Genomic DNA, 10,371 nt, shown 5'->3' on the forward strand with positions numbered 1-10,371 from the left:
CTCTATTTTAAATATTCTTATTTTGTCCTTTTTATATTTTTAAATAAATATAATTATGTTCTCTTTAAACATTTTTAGAAAATAAAATTATTTATTAATTCAGCCACGTATTGGGTGCCAGTTAAAAATTAACTTTAATTAAAAAATATTATTTAATAGATTTATACGTAATGTACTGTCAATATATAATATTTATACATTACCAATTACTTATATAGTATCAACTCATAAATATATTAAGATAAAAATTGAAAATATATTCAAAATAAATATTTATTTTTGAAAATTTTTAATATTAAAATTTATTTATTAAAAGAACTAACTAATTGAAGAGAAAAAAAGGAAAATAGTTCCCACTTGGGCTCTTGGTCCTACCCACCAACCTGACAACAACATACATTGGTTTCACTTTAAAACGCGTGTGGACTTGTGTGAGATGTGGATGTGGCAGCATCAGTTTGATCAAAGCAACGGCAAGGCACAAAAATCCCATTCGTCACCTGCCTTGAGCTTATCCCAATTGTCCAAAGTAGTTTGTTGTCCTTGATTGTTGATAAGCCCTCTTCTCCTTCCTCTATCCTCTTTCACATGACAAAGACCCTAGATCTCTCTTGATCAAAACCTATTAGGAGAGAAAAACAACTTCTAACCAGGCATCAGCCATGGCAACTCTAAGGTTTCATTCATTGATAGGAAACCTGGGAAGCATCCCAGCATTATCTTCTTGTTCAAACCCAAGGATGTCAGCTTCTTTCCATTGCAATTCCAAGGGTGAGAAAAGGGTGTCAAGAATGACAGTAAAAGCTATGGGGGCAGCCAAGTATAAAGGGACTCAGATGAGGGAGAAGCAGCTGGCGGAGATGATTGAGAAGAAAGTGACAGAGGCCAAGGAAGTTTGTGAAGGAGACGAGACTTCTGATGAGTGCAAGGTGGCTTGGGACGAGGTTGAAGAGATAAGCCAAGCCAAGGCTGATCTCAGGCTTAGACTTGAAATCGAAAAGAAAGATCCTCTTGAATTTTTCTGCCAGGAGAATCCTGAGACTGAAGAGTGCAGGGTCTATGAAGATTGATGAAGAAACCCTTCCTTTCTTTTGTCTATTTTCATCAGTTTTATGTAGTGGAAAAAAATGGGTCCAAGGAATTAAGAAGATCTGTTGAACAATTAACCAACTTTGTCTGTTTGGGGATTGAGTTATTGTTGTTAGTGCATGGTATGTATCTATATTGTTATGCTATGTTTCTTTCAGTTTTAGATGAATTGGATTAATTAAGATAGTTCAAGCTCAAATTATGTTGTAAAACCTTGCTGTGTTTAGCATTATACAATGTTTGTTGGAGAAATTGAGAAATTGGCCCATTGATTTGAGGTATGAGTAGAGCCTGTAACAAACAATGAAGCAGTCAGTCTGCAGATCAAGATCAAAATCAGCCCAATTTTGGACTCAACGTCCGGTTTAGTCCATACTCCATAATGTTATTATTGAGTCTTAATTATGTTTAAACCACAATTTTAAGTACTTCATAGGACTTTGAGTTTTGCACTCCAATTTGCAAGGAATATAAGCTTGGATCAAGTAATTTCCAATATCTACCTCCTAATATGAAGTTGAAACAACCAATTTGTACTTGAATTTTATGACATAAAGATACCAGTTACCCACCTTACCTCCGGCCCATTCTGAGCCACAGATGAGGGGTGATACAAGAAACGAGTATTAAAATTCTTATCCAAACTCGTCCCTTAGCCGAATGTAAGATATTCAAATCCTATGTTATACGGTCGAGTATTAAAACCATTAAGTGAAGGCTGCTTAACTTGAAAATGTTTGTATACGCACTACCTTTATATCAGCCAGTAACATATTCAATGCAATCAAGCAAGCCACAAACACAGCACCTAATAAACTCATCACCAATGCAACAGAAAAGATAATTTAACAATAACGGAGTTCAAAAAGGCAGCAAAACTGGTCCAATCGAATCAGAGTCACATATCAATGGACCACGAGGTAATAAAGGCATGCATTATACAACCAAAATAATATATGCTAGATACATGAGTGCTTAGCATAAATACAAGCTCATTTTAGCAAAATAGTGAACAGTAGAATGGAGCTCAACCATGATATAGCAGATCAAGAAGATGACTGCAAAATGATAAAATCCAAGTTTGAGGTAGAGTTGGGCAGTCATATCAATTAAAGAAAGAGGCACAGGAATTAAAAAACAAAACAGGATCTACTCTTTCCCACTGTCTTCATCAGGACCTGCTGCTTCCTGGGCATCAACAGTGAAATTATACTCCTGATCACAACCAAGGTATGAATCACACATGAAATAGAGCGTGTATGTCTTCTTTGCAGCTTCTGCGGGAGCAGCAAATTCAAGCTTGACCTTTGCCTTCCTCTGAAGAGACACCCTCTTGATAGCAAGCAGCTGGTTACTCTTGGTGTCACCAACAACCAGCCACCAGCCTTCTTCTTTTGCTTTTGGGTACCTGGGAGCATCAACTGGTCCCACCTCTGTCCTCCCCTCTAGATCCCTTTCAAGGGCAACCTGCAACGTAACATTTTCCCCAGCCCTCACATTCTCACCCTCAAGCACCTCATATGACAAATCAATATTAGGGAAACGATTACAGAACTTTGCAATGTCCAGCAGCTGCAAATCAGACATCTGCAGCAGCTCACGTCTCTCATCATCTTCCATGTCCACCAAATCAAAAATAGTCTCTACATTCTTTCCAGGGTTCTCCTGGCACCTCTTGGCCATATCCTTAGTGAAGTGTGGAAGCTGTAGAAGCATTGAATCACGCTCCCACATTCCTTGTGTCACCATTTGGCTCACTTCCATTGCAAGAAGAGCAAGGCTCAACCAACCATTGCTTGAAATAACATCAACCATAGCTTGAAGCAGCCTAGTAGCATACAAGAGCACCTCTCGCTGGTCTAGTGCTAGGTTACCTCCCACATGCTGCCTAGAGAAGTGGGCTTGGAGCAGTGCATTTGCTTTGACATGCGGGTCTGTGCACCTGGGGTTTTCAAAGGAAAACCTCTGGTGATTAATTAATCTTCGAAGAACATCTTCTTCCCCAGGTCGTATAGGAAGTTGAGCATACTCAGAAGCCGAGGCTAAAATCTCCAGGAGACCCTTCATCTTTGTTTTGGAGGTCAAAGATGAACTGAAACGCTCAATTGTAGTGTAACTGATGTAATAGTAAGAGGCTATCATGCCAAGATTCAAAGGAGAAAGATCCATGTCATCCTCTATAGTAATACATTTACTTGCTTCCAAATCTGTTAATGTGTTCTCAACAAGCTCTGATAGGTGATCAGAGAGATGCCTGTGACTTACTCCCTGGAGATTGTAGTAATTTGGATTCTGAGTGAGCCTCCTATACATGAAGGTCCAGGTGAGATAATCCACAGCATCTTGCTTGTTCTCAATAACAAGTGCAACAATTTCTGCATTAAAGTTATCATGTAGAAAATGATGCAAATGGCTTTCCACAGGGAATGCTTCATACAAAAACTTCTTGTAATACTCTTTACGAGGGGCATGACAGAGGATGACACATTTGCCAGAATTATCAAGAAGAGGACGACTGGCATGGCCCATCATCTGCAACAAATCTGTAACTGGGTAATCAGTGTGAGCATTTTCTCTCCCATCATAATACTGTGTACCCATTACAACCACCAAGTGTGCTGATAACGGCACTCCCCAGCATAATGAACTGCTCATAACACAAACCTGAATCCACCCAGCTTCAAACAGCTGTGATACAACTTCTTGATCCAAACTGTTCAAACCTTCATGCAAGTAGCCAACTCCATGTTCTAGAGTTGTTCTCAAAGTTTCTTCACTAATTTTGTCAACAAAAGGCTTCAGTTCTTCAGCAGACCGCAAACGAAATGCTGGCTCATCTTCATTATCCACTTTTGAGTAACTCATCAGGTCAACAGCAGTGAGTCTAACATGCTTCCTTGTAGGTACAAACACAATAGCAGGCTTCCCATTCTTGGCATGTTGGACAACAGCAGTGTATGTGGGCTTAGTCATTGCTTGCATCCTTGCTTCAAAATTGGCTATATCCACCCCTTGAATGTGTATTTCTAGTGGTACAGGACGAACTCCAGGGGGGAAATTGAAAAGGCCATGAGAACTAGCTCCTATCCATTCTCCAAGGTCCTTGGCATTTGCAAGAGAAGTAGAGAGAGCCACAATTCGGATCTTATTCTCGACCTGACTTGCAATATATCTCATCCTAGAGACAATCACCTCTAACACTGGACCACCTTGACCACCTATCAAGTGAAGCTCATCAACAATGAAAACACTAACCTGCTGAACATACTTCCGCTGTTTCCAGCGACGAGAAAGAGCATCCCATTTCTCCGGAGTACTGATGACTATTTGACCTTTCTCAAGCAACTTCAAATCCATTGACGTTTCCCCTGTTAACTCAACCACCCGCATTCCGAGACCCCTGCCAAACTTCTTCTCCCAGTCACGATATCGTTCCTTGGCAATAGCCTCAAGAGGTGCAATATACACTACTCGCATAATGCTATCAGGCCCTTTTTGATGATTCCTCAATATAGCAAACTCAGCACATATGGTCTTTCCGCTCCCTGTTGGTGCGGCCACTAGAACATTATCATCCGTATTATACAACACAGTGAAGACTTGAGTTTGAACAGGATTAAAATGCTTAAAATCTTGATAAAGTGCTTCATAAGATGGATTCCTTAACGCAGTCACAGGCAAGGGCTGTAAATCCAACAACTCAGTTGGAGGAGGATACTTCTCTGGTAGAATAAGATGCCTGAAAGAGACAGGTAAAACAGTCTGTGAACCAAGCCATTTATCTGAGACAACACGAATGAAATACTGAGGAGGCAATGGTTCATAAATCGGAACTGTGAAGTTCAAAGTGTGGTCCTCATCAATATACTGCTTCTTCAGCAAAAAATACTCATGGTGAAGAATATACTCACCATCATTATCCTCAACAATCACCCAAAATGGCTCAACATACCCATGAACCTTATCCTCCCACTGAAAATCTGGTGTTATTGTAAGTTCAACCCTCAAGACAGTTCGTGTAATGGGTTGAACATGGGCTGCAAGGTTTAGCTTTGGGAACTGGTGAATGAACCTGTGAAGCGTTCTTCCCATCTTTTGGAAACGAATGAGCTCTCCAATCTCCTGTGATGACAGATCATAGTACCTATCCCAGGCCAAATCTTTCTTCTCCAACTTCATAAGAATTTCATTTGGGATGCCGTGGAATTGGCGAAGAGGTGTTTGAACATTCCACATCCTCTTAGTAACCATTTTACACAAGTTCAAAGCCTTCTCAGCCAATTGTGCCCATCCTCTTTTCAAAACAATCTCAAAAAGTGCTCTTAGAAGACGTCCAGCACTCTGAGTTATGTACACCATGTCAGATGTCAATGACAGCCCTTCAAGCTTTAACTGAGAAATATATGCTTGCAGCAAAACATTGATTTTTGCACTAGGCTCTTCCAAGCTTTCCTTAATCGGAATCGGAACACGGTCCAAAAGCTTTGCTAGCTCCATTTTCTCATCTTGTCTAACTGTCACATACTTGAATTCTTCACTGAGTGAAAATAACCGGTAAAGTTCTATATCCCCCATGGTTGGCTTCAGATGCTCATTATATGTGGAGATTGTCCCATGAGTTATATAGTAGTAGCTAGCAATGCGGCCCAAATCTGTCACTTGGAAGTATCCACTTTTTCGATCATACTTGACCAAATTATTCTTGTCCAAGATAGTTGCAGCAGAATGGATCTGCCAAAAACAAAAAGGAAAAGGAAAAGAAGATTAATAATGAATAAAATCACAGGAATAACAGTAAAAGTAAAACAAAGAATTATAAAGGTTCAAATCATAACATAACATAAGAGGCACAGTAGCGTATCGTTTCCTTTCCAAATCTTAATAGAACATTCATCAGTCATCAGTTTCTCCAGTTTAAAGAATTATTAATATTAAACCAAATACAGCAACTGACACTATCAACAAAGAGAGGGTACAAAACTGGTCACATGGAAAAATTCTATCTAATGACAGATTAAATACAAAATGTTTTTCCAACCACCAACCCAAAGAAAAAGGAAAACAGAAAGGCAATAAAGCTGTTCACAGCAAAATCTAATGCGCATGCAAGAGAAGGAAAAACAGTACTACAGAATTAGAGATAATAATGTGTAAGAACTGTATGCTTACCAAATCAGCCCTCCTCTCATCTAAAGTTAAATCTCTAGAAAGAACATCAGCTGGCAAACCATACAGTGTGGGATTCCTCAACATGCGAACATACAAGTATGTGTATCCAATCCAATTACAGGCTTCTCTTGCATTCTGAACACTTCCCAGAACGATTTCTGCATTCAACTGATCTGCCAGTTTGGATACAAACTGGCTCTCAATAGGTAGCTGCTGATTCATCAAAGAAAGGTAGTATTGAAGTTCACTATGCCCAGTGATGATGATACCTTCCCCATATGAATCATACTGAGGTCTCCCAGCACGACCCAGCATCTGCATCACATCCAGAGGACTTAGCTCAGTCCATGCTCCTTTTTCTGGACTGTAAATCTGGGTCCCTTTGATAATAACGGTGTGAGCAGGCAAGTTCACACCCCAAGCAAGAGTTGCAGTTGATACCAACACTTGTACATGTCCATCAGCAAAGAGTTCTTCAACAATTTGGCGATCAGTCCTTGCCAACCCAGCGTGATGGATTGCAAAACCATAAGGTAGTAGATCCTTGAGATCATTGCTTTTAACCATATCAGTGTGACTCTGCAAAATCTCACGACTTGCAGCATCCTCTTTCAAGAACCTACTAAGGGTATCGTTAGCAAGTGCAGTGTCACGTACTGCACGAGCTGTTTTAGTAGTTTCCTTACGTGAATGAACAAAAATAAGGACTTGATGCTTCCCTGCCACAGCCATTACCTTTTCATAAACAAATATCCATTCATCAACTGGAACCTCTGCAGTGGCTTCTTAACTGTGATTCAATATACTGTTGAGAGAGAGGGACAGTGTCTGTAGCTATTGTCAAAATGGAATAGTCCTTCGTCAAGATCAACACGCAAAAATAATGCCACATCTTCATAATTAGGAAGTGTAGCCGAGAGTCCTACCAATCGGATATGCTCTTTCGTGGTTTCAATTTGCCTAACAGTCCTGGCAACAATACTTTCAAGCACAGGTCCTCTATTATCATGAAGAAGATGAATCTCATCAATGATAAGAAGTTTCACCAGCTGCGTGTAAGTACGATCCCCAGACTTTCGGGTAATAATATCCCATTTCTCGGGAGTTGTCACAATAATCTGAGTCTCATCAATTTGTTGTCGAGTTAGTGTCTGGTCCCCACTGAGTTCCCTCACTTCACACCATATGCCTCCAAACGGTGAGAAAGATTACCCACAACTTCAGCAACTAGAGCTTTCATAGGCGCCACATAGACATCTTATATTTGCTGTGGTTAATTGAACCATCAGAATCCATATTCAAGGCAAGTTGCTGCAGTATGGTGAGCACAGCAACATTAGTTTTCCCTGCCCCAGTAGGAGCACACAGTAGGATGTTATCTGCTGCAAAAAGGGCAGTTTCATACACTTTACTCTGTACCCTGTTCAACTGTTGCATCCCTTTGAAAGCTGGTTGCGCCCATTCTGGCATCTCAGATATCTTTACAAGCCTCTCATCAGATTCCAACGGTTTTGACTTTGGTGCTGGAACATGGACTTCCTCATACCCCTTGGCATGATGCTTGTATGAACCCATGGGGAGCTCACACTTTTTATTTGCCATCAAAAGGCCACCCTGCTCAAAAGCAAGACTGTCCAGATCAAGCAACTGGCACTGACCCTTCAACCAACCACCATCAGTATCTCTGTCAGCAAGCCCCTCCTGTCCCTATCCCCATCTCCAACACTCTCATCCTTTAGTCGACGAGCCTCTTCTCTGATACTCTTCTCCAAGTTCTTCTGCCTTTCTTTTGCAGTTGCCCTAGTGGCATGCAACTGCTCAAGAATTGCAGCCAAATCTGGACCCAAGCTCATCATTTCCTCCTCAATCTTCTTCCTCTCTCTTGGTCTTCAGCCTAGCCAAGCGGGTGCACCACACAACCTTCAGCCGGTTCCGCAACAGATACTTGATAAGGCTGAACTTATCAAACTGAAGATGCACCAATAGCTTGGTCTCAACCTCCCTGTCATCACCCTCAGCAAGTATCTTAAGCACCTCTTCAGCAAGCTTCTGGCACTGTTGTGGGTCAATTTGTTGATCATAAGCCTGGGAGATCTTCCTCTGAAGCCAATAGCATCAATGTCCTGGACATTCAGACTCATCCCTTCATTAGCCTCATGCATGTCATCGTCATCAATTCCACCACCATCTGCATAGCTCCACCCCATCATCATCATCATCCTCATCCTCCTGCACCATATCAAGATCACTCTCCTCTTCCTCATCTTCATTCTCTTCAAACTCGACAGCAACCCCCACATCATCATCAAGACCATCATCCCCATTCCCCATTGAACCCCCACCTCCCTCACCCCCATCTTGATAATCTGTAATCAACTTCCCAATCGAAACAAGCTGATCAAAAACCTGACTAGGAATCGGATTCAACAACTTCTCAATCTCCTTCTTCTTATCCGGATTCTTGATCCCCTCATTCTTAAGCACAGCCAAAATCTCATCCGCTGCACCACTAACAATATTAAGCGGCTGTCCACCCAACTGCTGCTGAATCAAACTCAGCATAGCCTCATAAGCTGCCCTAGTCTCCTTCGTCTTCGGCTGATAAACCCCTTCCTCCGTAACACTCAAAACACTCTCCTCATGTAGCCGACGCCTCTTGGTTTTCCTAACGGGAACAGGTTCAGCCAGAGGGTCCCGTTCTTTCTTCTTTTTCGACTTCTTAAGCTTCTCATCTAATTCCGGTGGTCTACCTTTATAAACACGGTCACCGAACGATCTAGGGTCAATTTTTCCCCAGAGAGATTCCGGCTCTCCAGTGGGCTCGTGAGTGTCACGCGGCCGAGAATCAGTGGTAAGAACTAAACTCGAGTTCGCCCTATACTCATACTGTTTGAACCGGGCGTGTGCCTCAGCACCGCCACCCAAATGAGCCATTGTTTCAAACTCAAATCAAATTTGCAGGAACCCTAAAAAAACATAAATCGAACAAATTCAGAATTCTTATTTTTTATAGACAAAACAAAAACCCTAAAGCCCTATCTAAGTTAGAACAAAGGAATAAAATCTAGAAAGGGTAAGAAATGCTCACAAAACGGCGACGTTTTCCAATGTTATCGCTGCAGGCGAGCTTCAGAGTTTGTTTTCTGGGTTAGTTAAGTGGATGAAAAGAAAATGTAAACAGAGGAGGGAAACGGGGGGAGAGGTGAGGGCACCCCCTTCAAGGTCGGGAGGCGGTTTTCTTTGGATTGGGCCGCTTTGATTTTTTTTTCATACCTCCAGAGTTCGTGGATTGGGCTTGATTTGGTCAAGCCCAATCTTTTTGCACATAAAGAGTTTATTGTTTGTAAGTTTTAACATTAATGTAAAATTGAAACCTTAAAATGAAGCAAATCAAAGTAAACTTTTAACTCTTCCTCATTTATGAAATAAATTCAATTTTAGTATTAATTTATTAATTATTCAATATTATTACAATTAACGAAAAAAACTAATGCAAAAGTCATTAGAATTGTTATTTCAAAATGGATAAATCTTATTAATATTTATAATAAAAGTCATTTGATATAATTAAAATTATTATTCACAAATTAGAAAAATTTTATTAATTTTTTATAACAAAATATTTACAATGGTAATTTAAAAATATAATGAGTAAAAAAATGTATTTTCATTCATTAAAAATTTTTCAAGACATGTACTTCTATATATATTATGCATATAAATAATATATAGACATAATAAATTTTATTAATATATATTATATATATTGGATAATTGGAAGATATTATTATCCAAAAGAAGTAGGAAACCCTTGCTAAAAAGAACAAAACAAGCTATTACTAGGATCCTTCACATATATCTTTTTCTTAATTTATTTTACCAAATGCAACAATATTTTTTAATATTACACAAATTTCCATCACTGCCAAAAGAAAATACTTATTGTCACCACACTTGTCGTACATCTAACTTTAATATATAAGATAGATAGATTTGGTGTTGGGTTGTTTATTGAATTGGCGACATTTGAAATCATAATGCCAAGTGACATTATGGTTATTAATAATTAGATTCAACATGATTTTAATCAATTAGCATTTGTTATTGTTTAAT

General features: G+C 39.8%; 2 protein-coding genes and 1 pseudogene across 3 annotated transcripts; 1 reads left to right on the forward strand and 2 right to left on the reverse strand.

Annotated features, from left to right (window-relative positions):
- Positions 1-448: 448 nt before the first annotated feature.
- CP12-3 (CP12 domain-containing protein 3) lies at positions 449-1,370 on the forward strand. The gene has a single exon (XM_021444281.2). The coding sequence runs from the start codon at positions 663-665 to the stop codon at positions 1,068-1,070; it is 408 nt and encodes a 135-aa protein (XP_021299956.1). The 5' UTR covers positions 449-662; the 3' UTR covers positions 1,071-1,370.
- Positions 1,371-1,958: 588 nt separating this feature from the next.
- LOC149526259 (DExH-box ATP-dependent RNA helicase DExH12) lies at positions 1,959-7,639 on the reverse strand. The gene is made up of 2 exons (XM_089785644.1): positions 6,259-7,639; positions 1,959-5,820 (listed from the first exon to the last, which is right to left on the reverse strand). Exons 1-2 carry the CDS (start codon positions 6,988-6,990, stop codon positions 2,239-2,241), a joined length of 4,314 nt encoding a protein of 1,437 aa, XP_089641770.1. The 5' UTR covers positions 6,991-7,639; the 3' UTR covers positions 1,959-2,238.
- On the reverse strand, positions 7,430-9,485 carry LOC110428438 (DExH-box ATP-dependent RNA helicase DExH12 pseudogene; annotated as a pseudogene). The gene is made up of 2 exons (XR_016352198.1): positions 9,347-9,485; positions 7,430-9,224 (listed from the first exon to the last, which is right to left on the reverse strand). The product of XR_016352198.1 is annotated as a DExH-box ATP-dependent RNA helicase DExH12 pseudogene (transcript).
- Positions 9,486-10,371: the final 886 nt, after the last annotated feature.

Source organism: Theobroma umbraticum, unplaced genomic scaffold (genome assembly GCF_002168275.2).
Source record: "Theobroma umbraticum cultivar Fairchild unplaced genomic scaffold, ASM216827v3 scaffold_115.0, whole genome shotgun sequence".
Taxonomy (NCBI): Eukaryota; Viridiplantae; Streptophyta; class Magnoliopsida; order Malvales; family Malvaceae; genus Theobroma; species Theobroma umbraticum.

Coding starts and splice junctions, on each gene's coding strand:
- CP12-3 (XM_021444281.2), top strand. CDS start 663: ATGGCAACTCTAAGGTTTCATTCATTGATAGGAAACCTGGGAAGCATC.
- LOC149526259 (XM_089785644.1), bottom strand. CDS start 6,990: ATGGCTGTGGCAGGGAAGCATCAAGTCCTTATTTTTGTTCATTCACGT. Junction 5,821..6,258: donor ATGAGAGGAGGGCTGATTTG/GTAAGCATACAG, acceptor TGTTTTTGGCAG/ATCCATTCTGCTGCAACTAT.